This window comes from Folsomia candida, unplaced genomic scaffold, assembly GCF_002217175.1.
Source record: "Folsomia candida strain VU population unplaced genomic scaffold, ASM221717v1 Fcan01_Sc007, whole genome shotgun sequence".
Taxonomy (NCBI): Eukaryota; Metazoa; Arthropoda; class Collembola; order Entomobryomorpha; family Isotomidae; genus Folsomia; species Folsomia candida.
In genome coordinates, this window is record NW_019091199.1 from 550,941 (window position 1) to 569,604 (window position 18,664).

Sequence of the window (18,664 nt, forward strand, 5' to 3'; positions counted from 1 at the left end):
TAGCTATTATCCCATATTTTTTCATAAAACTATGATTAATTTACACTCCCAGAAGCACAGAAAACCATAAAGGCGCACGAGCCACGGCTTATAAACGAGATAATCTCATTTAGGCGTGTCTTGGGCAATAAGTAAGCACGTCATATTGCTAATCCTAAGACACCAGATTTGCAATTAGTCATACTAAATGTGGACTTGCTGAACTGATGGACACGCCTCCGATTTAAATATCTGTTTATTGTGCAATATGAGGAAAGGAATAAGTCAAAATTACTATTGTAATCAGTTTAATACGCCGGGACATAGATCTACATGTCATTTACATGCAACTGCATAATCAAAGTTGCGAAAACTTCTGTGGAGAATTGTTGCTTTAAACAGTGCAATGTTTTCAATATGCCAAATATATTTTTTTCTTTATTTCGTGAGAAACCTGCGGTCATTTATATTACAAAATAATGAAAACGTTTTCGTATATGTAATCTGTAGATATCCTAAGGAATTCGAAAGCATTTCAAATGTGTTAATGACCTGACCATTTAACTAGTACCTATGTCAAATTTAAGTAAAATTTACGGAGGGCATTAATCTGCGATATTTATTAAATAATAAACTCCAGCACCAGATATAATGAATTCTCATTGAGATGGCTACTCGAGGTAGGAATTTGCTAGGAAAATATGACACTTTTGACGTTTTCACAAGATATCACAAGTTAAAACATTGAATAGAAAGTTCGATTTATCGAAATTTTTTAACTAACAATAAGAAGTGATCATATAAATACATATACTTTCCACTTGCTGGGGTTTGATCATTGTAACTTTCTTGGTTCTGTTCAGAAATAAATTTAATAAAAAATATACTTGGCTAATACTCAGCAGTAAGAGCAGGAGAGTTAGGAAAAATTTGTTTATCAAATATGTCCATGTTTTAAATTTGCTCAAGTTTCTAAGTATAAATACTTAGACTGTTCAGTCGCAGTGAACTGTTTATGATGTGAAATGCATAGAAAATTCACTCTGGACTTTCACTCTAGGCTACTTACCTGACCCTTGATTTAATTTCCTGATTTGCATGTGTGTAATTGGGAGAATCAAATAAAAGTCACGTTGGTCTCATATTTACCAACCTGTGTCCATTCTAGGAGAGGAGGAAGAAAGTTATGGTGGATTATCGGAAGAGACACCACCCAAATTGCTCGAATTCTTAGCTTTAGCTGATATAGGTAAAAAATATTTACAAAAACTAGCGACATGTCAGCCAAATCTAACCCTTCAACAAAACCTAGTGACCATAAACTTGTTCCATTTAATGAGAAGAGAGATCCTGAGTTGAACTCGGAATCTCAAACTGCAGAAAATGACGCAAAGGTTCCAAAACTTAGACTGACTGTCGCACTTTTACAGGTAAACATGTACATTCACATATGCATTCATGACAAATGAAAACATTTTACATGTATTTTAGAATTTCTACAACTGGACAAAGAAGACCACTTACGTCGCCCCATCTGCCACAGCGACAACGCCAAAATGGTGGAGTCGTCAGGCTTTGCTCCATGCAATTGTCGTCGATCCATCAAATTCTTTTCAATACGGGGTAATTTTGCAAATGACTCAAGTTTAAAGTTTAAAGTTTGAATAAATACTTGTACATTTTGGTCAGTGGATTGCAATTACGTCCATTGCAATTTTGTACAACATGATTTTCATTTTGGGGAGAGCTACGTTCTGGCAGCTGCAAAATGCAATTCCAACGATATGGTTGTACCTCGATGGGATTACCGACATTATTTATTATCTGGATTCAGTGATACATGCTCATGAAGGTGACCAGTTGAAGTGCATTCGTGTTAGTATGATCCTATTTGTTGCATAATGTTTGACCCGATGTTTCCTCAGCATACTTGGAAGACGGACTTATGGTGAAAGAAATACGCAAACTCCATCACAATTATTTCCACTCCAGGAATTTTACAATGGACGTTCTTTCTCTGATACCGTTAAACTTGGACCTACCATTCTCTTCAAATCCGGTTACTTGCGCCTCGTCCGACGTTCCTTGTTACGTTATTTTACGGATTAATCGACTCTTGAAGTTGCATCGATTTAATGAATTCCTAACAAAAATGGAGACACGAACGGCGTATCCAAATCTTCTCCAAATTGCTAACGTTGTTCTCTACATCTTACTTATTATTCATTGGAATAGCTGCTTCTATTTCTGGCTAAGCAATCATATTGGATTTGGAACTGATGAATGGGTATTTCCAAACGTAACGCAGGGTGGGAAGGCTGCAAGGCTGGGATATCAGTACTCCTACTGGTGGGTGGTGTACCCCAAAGTTTCAAGTTTATGCAAAATTTGATTGTGATGTACCTAAAAGTTTTAACCACAAAATTGTACTTTTAGTGTGTACTGGTCAACCCTGATCTTGACTAGAATTAGCGAAGTGACGCTTCCCGACTTTCGCAGTGACATTGAACATATCTTTGTCGTTGTAGAATTATTCGGAGGTGTTATAATATTCGCGATAATTGTTGGCAATGTGGGGTCCGTCGTCATTAACATGACGGAAACAAAGACCGAGTTCCAGAATACAATGGATTCAATTAAGGAATACCTGAAGTTTCAAAAGGTGTCAAAAGACTTGGAGAAAAGGGTCATCACGTGGTTTGATTATCTAATGAGCCGAAAACAAATGTTTAACGAAGATAAGGTCAAAAAATTACCAAAGTAAATACCCACAAAGTTTGTAAATCGCCAAAAATAATACTTTCATAACTTTGTATCCAGGTCTTAACAACTCTCCCACAGAAATTGAGAATGGAAATTGCAATGTCTTTGCATTTGGGGACTTTGAAGAGGATTGAAATGTTTCAAGATTGTGATCCTGGTCTTTTGACGGAACTGGTGCTCAAGTTGAGGCTGCAGGTTTTCAGTCCAGGAGATTATATTTGCCTAAAAGGGGACGTCGGCAAAGAAATGTACATTGTACGACGAGGTGCCGTTAGTGTTGTTGCGGATGATGGGAAAACGATTTATGTCACGTTAAAAAGTGGATCAGTTTTTGGAGAGGTACATAAATATGCATATTATAAATAAATTATATAAATTCGTAAAAGGAATTTTACGACATACTCATTGACTAAATGAGATTAATGCCGATCGCTCATGCAGATTAGTCTGCTAAACATTGTTGGAAGCAAGACAGGAAACAGAAGGACGGCAAATGTGAGAAGTGTCGGGTATTCGGATCTCTTCATCCTCTCGAAGGACGATTTATGGGCAACTCTGAGGGTATCGTAGTTTCATAGTTGACATTTAAATATTACGATGGTGCAAGACTTTCGTACCGCAGGAATATCCAGAAGCCCAAACAGCTTTGACGAATCGTGGAAAAGCTATGCTCATCAAGAGTGGGTTGCTACAGGAAAGTGATTCAAAAATGGACAAAGAGTTGGGAACCCAGGAAGAAAGAGTGGAATCCTTAGGTGACATAATTCGCTTATTTTTCCTAAACATTGAAAGGGAAAAGAATACGAGGTTTCGAATGTAAATTCCATTGTAATTTATGTAATGTGGTGAATGTGGTTTCACAGAGTTGATGATCAAAACACTGGATATTCGCTTAAACCGACTTTCCAATCAGTACTCCAGGACGCAGCAGAAATGCAAAACACGACTTGAAAATGTGGGTTAAGCTTTTACTTAAAATTCTACTGCAATTGTCTACATGTGTAAAGCTTGTAATTTTTAATTCGTTGTGGGCTTAGTTGGAAAATGATGTTTTCTAGAAGGAGCAAGAATGAAGTCGAGGTAATTTAAGCCGTCGTTCATTAACATAGCTTAATCCAAAGTTTTACATACAAACATATGTAGTTTGTCAAGTAATAGAAAATACATTGATTGCTGAGAAATTGTTTATTAATTTAGTCTTGAAATGACATAATAGCCCTGCGATAAAGGCAGCGAAAAAACAAAAATAACTAGTGGTTCGAATTTAAATAGATATCCACAGTACGGAATATATTCGTATATATACACGATTTATTTAAGCCGGATTCACATTGTATAAATTCAATAACAGCTTAATATTTCAAAGTAATTTTTAGGTCATTTATTTCCAATATTACGGGCCACATGTGTGCAAAATTTGAAATAAATTGAACCAAAATTGGCTAAGCTATAAATATTTTAGCAAAAAATTGAACATTCAACGAAACCAGTATTGGCGTGGACTTCACCAAACGAATTTTATAAATTTTACTCATATATTTTTACCCGAGATATTTTACTCATACTGTACATAGTCATTATTACCCATTAATAAAATTCATAGGAAGTAAAAGAATTAATTCTAAAAATAATTTAATTATAATAATTACAATAGTACAATGTCACATGAACATTTTACTCAAACCCCAAACTTGTAACAAACTCCTAAATAAATAGCTACAATTTATTTGGGTTGTGTATAAGAGTAAAAAAATCGCCTAATACATGAATCACTTACTTATTTGTATTCATGGTACAGGTATTGCATAAACGATTTTTCCATTGCCATCCTCCTCCACACACGCTCTTTCCTAAATATGAAAGTACGGAGATTTAACAGAAAATCGATATTCTTCTTGATCTCAACCCGTTAATTTGTTAATAGCGTGACATTTGTCCGTTTCGTTACACTTTCACCAAATAAGCCAAATGAAATTCCCCTTTGCCAGTCCAGTCACGAAGGTCCTCACTAAACCTCGTGGATTAAATGTAAACTTATTAGGTAAAAGTTTCCAACAATTTGTGTAACATTTCAAACTGAAATAAAAACAATATTTTTTACAGGAAGGATGAAACAAGTCGACTTTTGCAACCCTCTCTCCACGATGAACCCTTCGCCTCAAGAAGTGTGGAGTGAGATAGACCAGGGTCGGGCTTCCATCGCCATCATCTGCCCCTACTGCGACACACCCATCGAGACGGAGACGCAGTCCGCCCACAACTCTGAAGCCAAGGATGCCGTCCAAAATCGATATTTCCAAGGATTTCTACTCATGGCGTTCGTCACCTTGTCCACCTGCGGGTTTCTGTCCTACGTGACCGGTGCACTGTGGGTCTGCTTTTTCGTCGGATTAGTCATATTTATGGTGGACATTGTTATAACATTGAAATTGTGCGCGGAGGCGGCTGGTTTCTTTGTCGACGTGACACATTATTGCCCAAGTTGTAAGGAAAAATTGGGCACAAGTGATGGGTTGAGGGCGTGGAGGGAATATAAGAACAAGGGCAGAGGGGCGGAGGAAGGGTTTGGTGGGGCTGATTTTTAATTGAAATGAAACAAAACGGGGAAAGTGATGTTCGCCACGAGGTCATGCGACTTAATCAAAGGGAAGATTAAACGTTTACTAGTGATACGCATGTAAATATCTAATTGTAAGTTTTTTTATGTATTCTACATTTTTTTCAAATGCACAAAAATTGTAAAATATGAGCCTACGATTTCTGGTATGGTGCTGAGCGAATTGGTCTAATAAACGGTTAAAAAAACTAAAGTAAAAGTCGATCGATAACATTGATCTATTTAGCGTCGAATCAAATTTCGTTATTTCTGCAAGTTCATGGAAAACACTAATTTTAACAAATTACTTTCGCCAATGATGCTGAGGATACGATTTCATATTAGTCTCCAACTAGTAATACTGAGGATTTGTATTCATATCAAGGAGAAAATGCGTGCTGGCAGTAAAGGCCAGTAATGTTCTCAACATATTCTATGGCAATTTTTCTGAGTGAACGTGACTACTAGCAGAACGGACCAATTATTGCAATTTGTAACAAAATGCTGTGAAGGAATACAAGCCATTCCAGAATATCTCATGCCATTTACAGTTCGGATTTAGACTGCCCAAGTTGACGTCGTCGTTACGTCGGGCACATCAATCTCTTGAGAATTTTCACTTGGCATCAAACCCTCAATTTTTTGGTTGTTGCGACAATGGAGGAAGTAGATCCTGAACATGAAGCACTTCGGCTGGAAATTGACACATTGAAAGAAAAGATTATCACGAAGCAAGCAGCGGTGAAGGACAAATCTCTCTTCGAAATTTGTTCCGCCGTCGGAGCCGCTCCCCGAGTCAAACTGTCCACGAAACGAATCCTGCGGGGTCACATCCATAAAGTGAACGCCATCGACTTTGCAGCAGATAACAGGCATCTAGTTTCTGGCTCGTTAGATGGGAAGCTTATAATTTGGGACACGTGGAATGGAAGCAAGGTGCAGATTATTCCACTCAAATCGTCCTGGGTTCTGGCAGTTGATTACGCAGCGTCTGGTTTATTTATCGGTGAGTCAGCTTAAATCCTATGTATACATATGCTATTATTTTTTACTGGATAAATGCATTTCTTTCCCAATCACTCAGCCTCTGGTGGAATGGATAACATGGTCACGATCTACAATTTGAAAACCCGTGACCCTGATGGAAATGCCAGCATTATGCGAGAACTGGGCTTTGGAGGTTTCCTTAACTGTTGCAGATTCATCTCTGATAAAAAACTGTTGACGGGATCGGGTGACCTCAAAATGTAATTTGATAGCGATGAGTAATTTGTACAGTCTATTTACAAGTCTGAATTGAGATTCAACAAGAATATGAAATGGTTGACCTTGAATCACAGAACTAATTGGGATCTGGTCAAGGGACTTGCCACAAGTGAACTGTACGGTCACGCGGGAGACGTTGCATCCCTGTCACTCAATCCCTTGGACGAAAACACGTTTGTTACTGGTTCGCTAGACCAAACGGCTAAACTGTGGGATTTACGGGTACAAGGGGCTTGTCAAACATTCTGGGGACATTCTGGAGATATTAACTGCGTTTCGGTGCGTTATGCAATTGATTATTCACTATTCAGCTTGGTTGATATCATAAAATTCTTGTCCAATCCAAATACTACGTACTTATTAAATAATTTAGTTTCATCGATCCGGTCTGGCGTTCACCACGGCTTCTGAAGACAACAGTGCCCGACTCTTTGACATCCGGAGTGACCAAGAAGTTGCAATGTATGAACCACCCGAATCCGAAGATTCTGGTCTCACGTCATGCGTTATTAGTCAGAGTGGACGCTACATCATGGCAGGTCATGCTGACTCTGGGATTCATATTTGGGATATTTTGAAAGGCGACTTGGCAGGTATTAATGCTTATTAGCAAGCGTAACTTTTGAGGAAAAAATGATTAAACTAAGAACTTTAGGCACGTTAACTGGTCATGAGAGCCGTGTGACGGCTTTATCAATCTCACCCAATGGAATTGCCATAGCGTCCTCGTCCTGGGATCAGAATGTTCGACTCTGGATGTAAAATAACATGTATTCATATTCACAATAAATACTGATGAATATAACTTCTGTGAACAATTCTTCAATTATGTATGAACAGAAAGCAGATGTGAATTTTGAAATCAAAATATTATCGTAGGGTCAGGTACTATTGTAAAATTTATCGTATAAAAGCGTAAATAGGGGCAGAAATATTCTACTGACTTGATTATTCCATAGCAGGTTACATACATTTAATAACCACAATGCTACGCTCTGTCTCAAAATGAAGAGATAGTTTTATAAAATTCTACTATTTCTTAATAGCTTGGCCCTGGAGCCCAAAGTTTTATTATATTATAGCTCAGGTATTGCTACAAGTTCATGCCGAGTTTCATTGACATTTGACTTAAATCAAGAACTTTATCTGCAATCTTAAAAAATTAGTCAAATTCGACTGTCTCAAAAGTAAGAGATAGGGCATTTTTATGAAATTTAATTAGTTTATTTGAAGTTAATTTGAAGGGGCTAACTACCTTTAAAACTTATTCTAGTATTCGGTAAAACCTTTCCTAGCTAAAATTGACGCGAATATTCATCGCTTCATGGAGTCATTGAAGTGCTGAAGGGTCTCCAGCGGGATATTTGCCCATCCGCCATGCATCATTTGCTCCAAATCCTTTTTGGTTCGAAATTGACGCCCACCCGACGCGAGAAGTTGGCCCAAAAATTCTTCATGGGATTTAGGTCAGGACTGCTAGCCGGCTAAGCCAAGTTCCCGGCATTTTTCCTGGCAAAGAAGTCCATGATTAAACGGGAAGTATGAATTTGGGCGTTGTGATTCCGAATATCCCACCTTATCCGCAAAATTCTGGGTCCCTAACTGACTAGATTTGACTGGCGTACTCTCTGATAACCTCGTGAACCTATTCTGTGTGTAATCAGTGCTATTTCGGTCTTTCCATGATATCCAAATCCTCCCATATTATTACAAAATTACCCCTTAAAAATTACAAACTTAATTTAAATATGGTGCACATTTGTTAACACATATTTTGGTATGGGGTATTTTTTAGACAAGAATGTAGGTTATGCATGGGACTAAAAAAATATTCTGCATAAAAATATTTGTCCAAAAATATGAACCACAAATTTAAATTGAATTTGTAATTTTTAAGGGAAAATTTGGTAATATTGTGGGAGGTTTTGGATATCGTGGAAAGACCGGAATAGCACGAGTACACCCAGAACAGATTCACAAGGTTATCAGGGATAACGCCAGTCAAATCTGGTCAGCTAGGGACCCAGAATTTTGCGGATAAGGTGGGATATTCAGAATCACAACGCCCAAATTCATACTTCCAGTTTAATCATGGACTTCTTTGCCAGGAAAAATGCCGGGAACTTGGCTTAGCCGGCTAGCAGTCCTGACCTAAATCCCATGAAGAATTTTTGGGCCAACTTCTCGCGTCGGGTGGGCGTCAATTTCGAACCAAAAAGGGATTGGAGCAAATGATGCATGGCGGATGGGCAAATATCCTGCTGGAGACCCTTCAGCACTTCAATAACTCAATGAAGCGACGAATATTCGCGTTAATTCTAGCTAAGAAAGGTTTTACCAAATACTAGAATAAGTTTCAAGGGTACTGACTCCCTTAAAATTAACTTATAAAATGTTTAAATTTCATATCTCTTACTTTTGAGACAGTCGATTTTGACTAATTTTGTAAGATTGCATATAAATTTCTTGATTTAAGTCAAATCTCAATGAAACTTGGCATGAACTTGTAGCAATACCTGAGCTATATTATAATAAAACTTTGGGCCCCAGGACCAAGCTATTAAGAAATAGTAGAATTTTCCAAAACTATCTCTTCATTTTGAGACAGACTATATATATAATGTTGCACATGTGTATGGAAATCTGGAGTCCAAATAATGACTCTCCTGTCATACTAATGATATATCATAATATGTACCGAGAAATGTATAAAGCGATGCGCGTAATTTATCTTTAATCCTTTACGATTTATTTAAAATGATTGAATTATGTAGATATTATTAATTTAAGTTTTCCATATTTTGAGCTGATGCATACGTCAATTTAGCTTGATTGATTGATTGATTGAAGTTTTTATTAATGGTGTCGTACGAGCGTCAGCACAAGTGCTGGTTTTCAGCCCTGGACACCCAGCGACAATCTCAAATAAAATTTGAACTAATACAATGTTCTATAACTATAAACTAAATAATACATACAGTTGCTTTTACACTGTTTCACGAAGACTTAAAACATAATCTTTAACAGAGTCACAAAACGTTGAGTAAGTCATGTCTTTGAATGTCCAGGTTTTTGGGAGGGCATTCCATAATTTGTAGGTGCGATATGTGAGGGCCCGCTTACGGGACTCAGTCCTGTGCACAATAGGGTCAAGCTTCGGCATGGATAAATTTGAGGAAACTCTACTGTCGGAAAAAGAAAGCTTGCCTAGAGACCATCTCTTATAAGCATTTTTAAGAGTTACAAACTTCAGTCTCTCACTTAATGTCAAAAAGTTACAATCGTCACGAATCCGTGTCATTTCAGCCGAGTTGCGAATGCTCGAGAAGGAAATACTTGTACTCTTTTTTGTTTTCTTAGCAACTCTCGAGTAAAAATAAATACATAGGTATTTATCGATTTTTGCTTGTAAGGTGTCAAGTTTAGTGTCATTATGTATGGCCCAAATGTCAAGGCAGTAATCAGTCAAAGAGTGTAGGTGTGCATTAACCATGGCTTTTAAGGCCTGCAGATTTGAGTATCTCTTGACACCATATAGGAATTTAACTCTACCGCACAATTTCTTGTAAATTGAGTCAAAATGTAAGTTAGCTCACGCTCAACAATGGTTAATCCGGGTCTGATTATTATGGAAATCAAAGATTTTGGTATAAAATAGACTTGAGGAATGCATGTCGTTTATTAGCCACATATAACTCATCCCCTTTCCGATCGAAGGACACCACATCACATCATGTAATACACCAAAACTAGAATTATAAGTTAAATTAACTTTTCAATATTTTTGTTAACTATCATTAATTACATTATTCGAAAATATTTATCTGGTTATCATTTCTTCCCATTCAGGAGAACTATGTTGCGAACTCTGGCTATTCTTCTGGTTATCGCAACCATCTGCATTTCCACCAGCGAGGGAGCTGTATGTTGGTGCAATATGTTCCAACTGATATTCGGACTCTGTGGATGTTGTAAGAGATTTGTCCAAAATGGCGATCCTTTTTTCCCTTAATTATGCAATTTTTATTTTCAGTGTCCACTACCACAGCTGCGACGACCACGGCTGCAACAACCACGGTAGCAACGACCACTGTTGCTGGTGGTTAAGCAATTTGATAGTCTCCGCGTCCACTAAATTCTGATCATTCAAAAACGAAACAATAAATCTAACCAATATTGCATTCCACAACCGTTTGATTAAATTACTTTTTTGTATATGCTTGAGTATACGTATTACCATTGACAAAGCTTTAAATGATCGAAAAATTTCTATTTGCTCTAATGAGAATTCGTATGGGAAGCAAAGCAAGTAATCCTAAATGCAACTAAAAAAATTGAAGCAGGCCAGGAAATCAATCATTGTTTCATAGCTTTTTATTTAGAATAGTCTATTTATAGGTAATTTTATTCTTGTATGAAATTCCTACATAAATTCAATTATAGCACTAACAAAATCATGGGGTCAATTAATCTTAAGACTTGGGAAGAAATAATCTCTTAGCAGGAAGGAAGGTTGACTGGAAAAAATACATTCATTTCCAGCATGCAAGCAAAACTGATGAACACAATGTACATAAACACACAGATAAGTCCAATCTTCTTATCAAGGATAAATCCATTCACAGCAATGGCAAAGTACAGGACAAAGAGTGCAAGGACTAAAATTATAGCTGAATATTCCAACCCTCCAGAGTGGATTTCGACATAGTTAATCTCCTCCGAGGACAAGAGGGCAGCTTTTATTAGCCATGGGAGACCTAGACAAACCTGGCAAAAGCAATCTGGATTAATTATTTCCTTGCATCGCATAGTTAGATAGATTAATACATAAGCAAATTCAGATCAGTACCAAACAGTCAAAGATGTTGGAACCCACTGAGTTACTGAATCCCATAGAACCCAGCCCTGCAATTTGGTTGCAACAATACAGTTATGCATTTTAAAGTTTTATTAATTGTCAGTTGGCAAAAACTAACCTTGACTTGCTACAATTAGGGACGAAATAACTTCAGGGATGCTAGTCCCAGCGGCCAAGAAAGTAAGTCCAAGCACAGAATCAGGGATCGAAAATGTCTCTCCTGCAAGGAAAATGCATACAGTGAGGTTTTACTTACAGTTTGATTAAACAACTATCATTCACCTATGATGGTGACCATCCAAGAGATTCCGTAGGTCAGAACCCCAATCCAAACCACGCACATGCCCAGTGTAGCCCAGTACCAATTTCGTAACGTGTAAGTCCTACAGTCCGGAATGGTGACGTAAAGCAGGAAGCGAATTGGCCATGAAATCAGCCATCCATACCAAGTCTTGGCTCCGAAAGACGGCCATTTGCAGCAGGTGGAACATTCCTCTGTACATTGCAAAAAAATATTAACTTTGCCACAAGACACTCTTCAAATTCTACTCCAAATGGAACGAACCCACTGGCGTTGAGTGTGACCCGGAGGAATGGACCAGGGCGTTGTGAATGAGAACCTCATCCATCGAAGTATCACTGAGTTCCTGGCTTACGGTTAAATTGACGAGGGAAGGATGAGACGAAGTCACTTCTTTGATAGCTTCCCAGTTATTATTGTCAGATTCTAATGTTCGTTTCTCGGTCTCTACATATATGGGCCCGAAAATATTCCGAAAATTGAAATATTTGCATTATGACCAGCATTTACAAAAACAGACTTGATTACCACCACTGAGAAGAAGAAGTGGCGTTTTCTCATTCGCATTGACTTTCTTTGCAATTATGCCAGAAAGTCTGCGTGGACCCTCCTTCGACCCTGTGACCCATTGCAACCCAATAATAGCCAAACATTTCTCTACCCATCCTTTCACTCTGGTGTTAAAACATAGAACTACAATAAATTAATACTTTTTGTAAAATGACATAAATCTCTGCAAATGCTGGATACTAAATATAAATTCTTACCCAGGACATAAAATGCGTACAGAGCCAGCATGAAGAGTGCCTCAGACCAGTAAACCTTTCGATTGTATAAAACCCCAATCAAGGTCGCAACCGAGGCCAAGTAAAAGATTGAATCTCTGGTCAGTGGCCACCACTCTAGTCGCACTCCCTAAATCCCATGAAAATTAGTGAGACAAAGTTAACCACGTCGTAATACCTACATAAGCACGATATGCAGTTATAGCACACTAGATACTGACTGACTATAGTACGTACAATTTTATTGTTTGAAGGGGTTGTAGACGATTTGTAGATGAAATAGCCAGCCCCAATTCCGCAACATGCTCCAACAGCAAGAATCTTTTTATTTATATTTTTTTTAAAAGTTTAAATTAAATGGTCTCAGCAGAAAGAAAATATATAAACTCTAACCGCATACATTGAACACGGCTGACCCTACGATCGTTCCCACGCCCATGTCACCATTTGTTAAGAATGTCCCAATCACGTTGGTGAATAGTTCTGGTGCAGAAGTCGAAATTGCCATCCATGTCGCACCAACCACCTCGCTGGGCACGTGAAGCGCTGTTGTAAACCGGAAATAAAACAGAATGTTAAAACTGATTCGTAATTCCATGATTTCCGTATTAATTACCTCTGCAAACGGACTCCACGCTAGGGACAAAGTATTCCTGACAAACGAGCAAAATGGCATAACAGAGGTAAACTGCCACAAAAAAATGGAATAAGATCGCTCCATGTCGCTTAGCTTCAATGGAAAAGATGTCTGGAGGAAAATCTTCAGCGGAAGAGTGACTACAGTTGGCAGGCTGAACAAGGAAGGGGTTTCCTCCCAAAGCACCATCCTCCTCGTCATCGTCATTCTTATTCTGCTTGTCAATTAATCCTCTATTTTCACCCTCTCTTTCATTACCACTACTTCCAGTTACAGAATCTGTGGTACGCTGCTGGTCTAGGACAGGACTGCCCTGCCGTAGAATTGTTTCCTGTGTTTCAGCTAGACTTTCACCATGAACCTGTTCCGTCAAAATGAATAAAATTGACGCTCCCAGGGCGATGACGTATAGAGTGCGTCTGATGGATTGCAACGGTGCACTACTTTTATCCAGATGACGACTCCGCCTTGGAAGAGGATCAGATTCGCCAAGCTTTATTTGATCTCCTTCGAATTTGCCCCAACAATTGCCATTTTGATTCTTGTGGTTTTGTGAATTTCCAAGCACGGCACTGCGGGATAAACTCTGACTATTTTTTACACTTGCGCCACTATTGCAATTTTCACTTGCACTTGAGGCATTGTTGTAACCACACGTCCGATATTTACCCATCAATTGTCACACTTTACTCGTTGGTAGAAGCCAACGCCTGATGCAGATCAATATGAACCACAAACAAAGTGTATACGTATGTAATGTAACAACGCTAATCGAAAATTTCTCTAAAAGTTAAAGTTCCTGGGTTTCTGATTTTTGATTTTAAGATTTTGACAAAGAGTTAGACAGAATGCGAAACGATTCTGGTGTGCTATCAGTGAGAAACTGGGCCCTGAAAATCTGCTCCCATCACTTATCAATTTATTTCTTGCTGTGCTCGAACTATCCTGAAATAAGAATAAGCATAATGTCTCATCTTTCCATGTTCACTATAAATACGATATCCACATAATATAAGAAGTACATATATAGTCTGATTAAGGCATTTACATTTTTTCAAAGCGGTAATAGTCAAGTTATTCCAACTAAAACGTATATGTAGTAAGCAACACTTAATAACACGCTAAATTGTTAACACTTAATAACTTACTGACGGAAATCAGGTCTTACCTTCAGACAATTATGTGGTGATACAAAACCTTTCGTATGCGTGTATTTCGTGTGTACAAAAGAGGAGAACGGGACGAATCTCGTGATGATTGTGCTACTCATCGAATAATTGTCATGTGCTTTAAAACTGGGTGGGGTAATGTTTTGTAAATGATAAGCTATCCATATCGGCCAACGGGCTTATCATTCAAATTCGACACCACATCACATCTGTACGTACACATAAGCATAGATTAGTAATTACCGACTACTGAATGAGTGGTCCTCAGAAGGTAAAATTTTGTACAATTTGGAGGTAAATTGAGACTTTATGGTTGCTGAGTTTATTTAATTTTGTCAACACATTTTCGCTGATCTACAGGTCAAGCATGTCAGTTATAAAAATAATGTGTTAACCTTGTTATGAAGGATGGAAAAGTTTAAGCGAGTAAGTTTTGCAGTATTATAAAGTTTCCGTCGTAGTATGTTATCATCACTCATCACGGCAATAGGAAGTAGTGCAAACTAATAATAAACTTGTTTGCATGCTGGCTGTGAATGTAAATATTTTTCTTCTTTGTATCCACATACTTATCGACTTTTTGGAAAAGTGATAAAAAAGTGTGTTTACGAAATGTGATGGCAAAATAAATTTCCTTATTGGACGATTATCAGAGTCAGCGTGGTAGATATATTTATGTAGATGTACTTATTATGTATATTTAGTTCACAACGGTTTAATATAATCTGTAAATGTATCTCAATGTTAATGACTAGCTCACTTTTTAACCCAATCCAGAGCTTACCTACATATTTATCATTCCCGTCTGCAGCTCATACATATCAATCCTATCCTAATGTAGGTGATCAGAGGCATAAGTTTCGTATGTACATATCAAAGTGCTTCAAAATTGTCGTTGAAGGATTAAAATTGCCACAAAAGATCATCAACGCCTTGTCATATTTGGAATAATGTGAATACAAATTGGAATTGCATCAACTTGGAGGACCCTAAGAAGCAACTTGCAAAACGTCTAAGGGTCTTTTTAAGTTAATGTTTTACGGTGTTAAAAACGACTCATCATGAAAAGAAACTATGACAGAATGTTAATTGCCCTGCATTTTATGTGCATATATATTTCTGGAGGAAAATTTGGGTGTCAATTTCACTAATTTTAAGCCATTACCTTTCTGTACGTGTAAATATTATTAACGGAAAGTTTATCAGTAAATTACATATGTTGCATCATTGATTATTGTTTGTTTGATAACGCTGGCGTGAATTGGAGCAAAACTACGATATATGTGACAACCTGGCTGAAAATCTGTTGGGAAGTTTAGAAAAATGGTTCAAAATATTATTATTCATGGTTTAGTGTATGTATGTACATATGTACATAATTTCTGTACTCAATACCGTAACAATGAAACCATGTGTAATGAGAAAAGTGTGAGCTTGCAGTCCGAGTGGATTTTGTTCCAGGTTCATTTGGAGATTTAATTCTTCCATTCTTTCATTATACTCCAATTTACTTTGATTTTTGAATAAGTATTTTCTAAATGCCTGCAGCTGATGGAAACGATTTGCATATTTTAGTTTTTGCCAGTGTTGGGTACAAAATTTTATACTAAGCGAGACATACTTTTGATGTGCCAGTTGCAGCAAGAACAAGACAACCACCCGACCAGAAGAAATAAAACAAATTAGCGAATTTCATAAATGGCGACATGTTGGACTCCATCAATTCCGTAAGGGAACTGCTGAAATGAATTAGCAGACTGGCAACAAAATTTAGCATGTGCAAGCTAAATGTGGCATTCATATAACGAAAAAGATACTTGAGCTCGTCGCATAAATTGCTGACCTATTAAGCGAAAAATATGAGAAACATACACAAGTCAGCATCAGAGTTAAACTAATTAAGTAATAGTGTACTCTGCTGTATTTACTAACCAGCGCCAATGGTAATGGTTTCCCACCCTTCAATAAATATTTTTCACACGAGCATCCCAACTTATATGTCACGAGGCATAGGTAAGTGCTTATCCCAAAAATTGTGGCGTTGCTGAAAATGACAGAGTTAATTGAAAACGCTAACGCAACGCATGACAACACCGTTTCCAGCACAATTGCGTCCCCTTCAAGTTGGATTAAGCCACCCAGCGGTATGTACAATTGGTCCTTATAAGTTTTCTGAAAGGGAACGTTTTCAACCAAGACTTTCTCCAGGGTTGACTGCACCACAACCAGGATTGGGAATGCGACGAGCCCTAAAAGTGGAAAAATGTCCTGAAGCAAACCCTAAGAATTATGAGAACATCCCAACATTACTTAAATTTTTACTATTAAAATTATGACATTTAATTATAACTTCTCACAATGCTAGATATTGATGTACTTGGAAATTGCAGTGTCAGTTGATGCAGATTTCGTAGGGACCGATTTCGGAACCACACAAATTGTGAAAGTAGAATTGCACTTGAGACAGTGCTAATTAGTCGAGCAATAAAATAAAGTTGGGTGGGGTCGTCTCTGATGCGGCGACTTTGCATAATTCCTAAATAACTCGAGGCCAGTACAAAATAAAGTTGATAAATGTGGTTGATACTGCAAAGGAGCTGAAAGCACGTGACAATTTAATTAATTCATTTAATTAATTAATTTAATTAATTAGGTCATTTAATTAATTTATCCGAATTATTTTACTAGAATGCTTAAAACTCATACCGTGTGAAACTTGCCAGCTCTTAATACCTCGCAGCCAGAATCAGCCTTTGGTGAAAGCACAATTTTGTACGGTGAAATAAATGAATAGTACAGAAAGGAGGAAAATCTTTGCATGCAATTAAATGCGTCAGATTCCATTTTGTCGAATTTATTCACATTCAGATTTTGATTTATTTCTAAGAGCGGCTCATGTTTTACAACGTAAAATTCATGCACAAAATTCATAAAGACTTGACATAAAAGACACAAAATTCATTTGGATTTTCTGCGACGACTATGTATACAACTCTTTCATGAAGCCAATAACTACACACGTACTCGCATTACCTCAATGTTTATTTAAATATCTTAAAGTGGTTTGCTTCTAATCTATTCGTAATACATATTTAATTTGTACCACATTACTTGATTAGACGTCCCAATAAATTATTTGTTAATGGTTTACAGGATTAATCATTTCTAAAATGGTGTCTGCTAGTTTGTAACAATCTCCTGGCCATCGAGCGGAGATATAATTCTCGTCAACGCAAACAAATGCATAGCGTTCGTCCAAGCTGCCAAATTGGTTACAAGTTCCAGGCTGAAACTGTTTATCTGGAAATTGCATTGCTTGACGCACTTCGTCTTCGACATAGTCGTCATAAGTCCGATAGTACTTTCCAAGCTTCCAGGCCGTCAAATAATACGCATTTCTGTGAAAGTTCAGTTCAAACAAGAAAATAAAGGAGATTATGTAGAAAAATGTGTTATGGAAGGAATTAATGAGGTGCATCAATACGTAAAAGAAGGTCACCTTTCCATATACTTTGGGAGGCAAGTAGACTTTCTGTTGTATAAAATTGATTTTCCAGTTGCATTATCAATTGTTCTGCTCAGCACAATTGTTCCGTGACACACTGCAGCAACCACTTTCGATTTATTCTTAAAATATGGGACAATTTTGTCTCGGATGGTTTCATTTTCCAAATACTGCTTCATTCCTACGAATTCAATTGGAGGCGAGTGAAAACGATTCAATTGTTTACGTGACATTTTCACTTTTTAATAGTTTATTTGCTCATAATTATCTACGTACCTGGTGCATGTCCTCCTGGGAATAGGACGCAATCATAGTCCATGAATTCGGTGTCTTTGTACTTTGTAGGATTTTGAAACTCTTTTGTTTTGATCATTTCGTGGTAAAAAGCTTTGGCTTCAGGAGCAGCTCCCAACTTTCCGAAAATGACACCATCCAATAGCAAAGGGTCACATTCTCCTGGAATTCCGTTCTCAGTACAAAAATCCACTTGCACCTTGGCGTCAGTTAATTTTCGCCATGGAACAGAGGTCTCGGTTACGTCGAAATCTTTCGACGGCAAAACAATCAGCACCTTTTTGGACATTGTACTTTTGCACTGTCGCGATCACACGGGTGATGTAATACGAATGAATCTCATACAAATAGTGCGATATTGTTCCTTGCTGGGTACATGAAACATGTGGATTTTTTTGGTACATTTTTTATCAAATGATTAATGCCTGGCGCACGTATATTTACATATACTTGTTCATTACATAGAAAAGATGTGCAGTTAATTATCCTGCTGTTGTGATAATTGAGAACT

General features: G+C 37.5%; 4 protein-coding genes and 2 long non-coding RNA genes across 6 annotated transcripts; 4 read left to right on the top strand and 2 right to left on the bottom strand.

Moving 5' to 3' along the window:
* The first annotated feature begins 1,256 nt into the window (after positions 1–1,256).
* Positions 1,257–5,327, top strand: LOC110851987 (cyclic nucleotide-gated cation channel alpha-3). The gene is made up of 9 exons (XM_022099939.2): positions 1,257–1,409; positions 1,471–1,602; positions 1,669–1,858; positions 1,905–2,328; positions 2,416–2,722; positions 2,800–3,081; positions 3,184–3,303; positions 3,365–3,497; positions 4,846–5,327. Exons 1-9 carry the CDS (start codon positions 1,257–1,259, stop codon positions 5,325–5,327), a joined length of 2,223 nt encoding a protein of 740 aa, XP_021955631.2.
* A 356-nt stretch (positions 5,328–5,683) lies between these two features.
* On the top strand, positions 5,684–7,825 carry LOC110852000 (guanine nucleotide-binding protein subunit beta-2). The gene is made up of 5 exons (XM_022099952.2): positions 5,684–6,344; positions 6,423–6,585; positions 6,679–6,883; positions 6,978–7,197; positions 7,260–7,825. Exons 1-5 carry the CDS (start codon positions 5,996–5,998, stop codon positions 7,364–7,366), a joined length of 1,044 nt encoding a protein of 347 aa, XP_021955644.1. The 5' UTR covers positions 5,684–5,995; the 3' UTR covers positions 7,367–7,825.
* Positions 7,826–8,294: 469 nt separating this feature from the next.
* On the top strand, positions 8,295–10,785 carry LOC110852421. The gene is made up of 4 exons (XR_004835251.1): positions 8,295–8,646; positions 8,713–9,647; positions 10,454–10,575; positions 10,638–10,785. It is a non-coding gene; the product is annotated as an uncharacterized LOC110852421 (long non-coding RNA).
* A 175-nt stretch (positions 10,786–10,960) lies between these two features.
* On the bottom strand, positions 10,961–14,565 carry LOC110852419 (sodium/potassium/calcium exchanger 3). The gene is made up of 11 exons (XM_022100488.2): positions 14,354–14,565; positions 13,165–14,130; positions 12,949–13,094; positions 12,786–12,869; positions 12,531–12,678; positions 12,292–12,456; positions 12,028–12,210; positions 11,745–11,957; positions 11,581–11,682; positions 11,454–11,509; positions 10,961–11,371 (listed from the first exon to the last, which is right to left on the bottom strand). The coding sequence occupies exons 2-11, from the start codon at positions 13,856–13,858 to the stop codon at positions 11,102–11,104; spliced, it is 2,061 nt and encodes a 686-aa protein (XP_021956180.1). The 5' UTR covers positions 13,859–14,130; positions 14,354–14,565; the 3' UTR covers positions 10,961–11,101.
* A 701-nt stretch (positions 14,566–15,266) lies between these two features.
* Positions 15,267–16,956, top strand: LOC118436150. The gene is made up of 3 exons (XR_004835252.1): positions 15,267–16,367; positions 16,458–16,498; positions 16,563–16,956. It is a non-coding gene; the product is annotated as an uncharacterized LOC118436150 (long non-coding RNA).
* Positions 16,957–17,192: 236 nt separating this feature from the next.
* On the bottom strand, positions 17,193–18,529 carry LOC110852343. The gene is made up of 3 exons (XM_022100384.2): positions 18,136–18,529; positions 17,854–18,040; positions 17,193–17,752 (listed from the first exon to the last, which is right to left on the bottom strand). Exons 1-3 carry the CDS (start codon positions 18,440–18,442, stop codon positions 17,494–17,496), a joined length of 753 nt encoding a protein of 250 aa, XP_021956076.1. The 5' UTR covers positions 18,443–18,529; the 3' UTR covers positions 17,193–17,493.
* Positions 18,530–18,664: the final 135 nt, after the last annotated feature.

What these genes read in the sequence shown, in the direction of transcription:
- LOC110851987 (XM_022099939.2), top strand. Translation starts at nt 1,257, where the DNA reads ATGTCAGCCAAATCTAACCCTTCAACAAAACCTAGTGACCATAAACTT. An exon ending in CAAATTCTTTTCAATACGGG is followed by an intron (nt 1,603 to 1,668) that starts GTAATTTTGCAA and finishes CATTTTGGTCAG; the next exon opens with TGGATTGCAATTACGTCCAT. An exon ending in GGATATCAGTACTCCTACTG is followed by an intron (nt 2,329 to 2,415) that starts GTGGGTGGTGTA and finishes TTGTACTTTTAG; the next exon opens with TGTGTACTGGTCAACCCTGA.
- LOC110852000 (XM_022099952.2), top strand. Translation starts at nt 5,996, where the DNA reads ATGGAGGAAGTAGATCCTGAACATGAAGCACTTCGGCTGGAAATTGAC. An exon ending in AGCGTCTGGTTTATTTATCG is followed by an intron (nt 6,345 to 6,422) that starts GTGAGTCAGCTT and finishes CCAATCACTCAG; the next exon opens with CCTCTGGTGGAATGGATAAC. An exon ending in GGATCGGGTGACCTCAAAAT is followed by an intron (nt 6,586 to 6,678) that starts GTAATTTGATAG and finishes CTTGAATCACAG; the next exon opens with AACTAATTGGGATCTGGTCA.
- LOC110852419 (XM_022100488.2), bottom strand. Translation starts at nt 13,858, where the DNA reads ATGGGTAAATATCGGACGTGTGGTTACAACAATGCCTCAAGTGCAAGT. An exon ending in CGTGGAGTCCGTTTGCAGAG is followed by an intron (nt 13,095 to 13,164) that starts GTAATTAATACG and finishes GGTTTACAACAG; the next exon opens with CGCTTCACGTGCCCAGCGAG. An exon ending in GTACGCATTTTATGTCCTGG is followed by an intron (nt 12,457 to 12,530) that starts GTAAGAATTTAT and finishes AATTTATTGTAG; the next exon opens with TTCTATGTTTTAACACCAGA.
- LOC110852343 (XM_022100384.2), bottom strand. Translation starts at nt 18,442, where the DNA reads ATGTCCAAAAAGGTGCTGATTGTTTTGCCGTCGAAAGATTTCGACGTA. An exon ending in CCCAGGAGGACATGCACCAG is followed by an intron (nt 18,041 to 18,135) that starts GTACGTAGATAA and finishes TTGAATTCGTAG; the next exon opens with GAATGAAGCAGTATTTGGAA. An exon ending in CTCCCAAAGTATATGGAAAG is followed by an intron (nt 17,753 to 17,853) that starts GTGACCTTCTTT and finishes GAACTTTCACAG; the next exon opens with AAATGCGTATTATTTGACGG.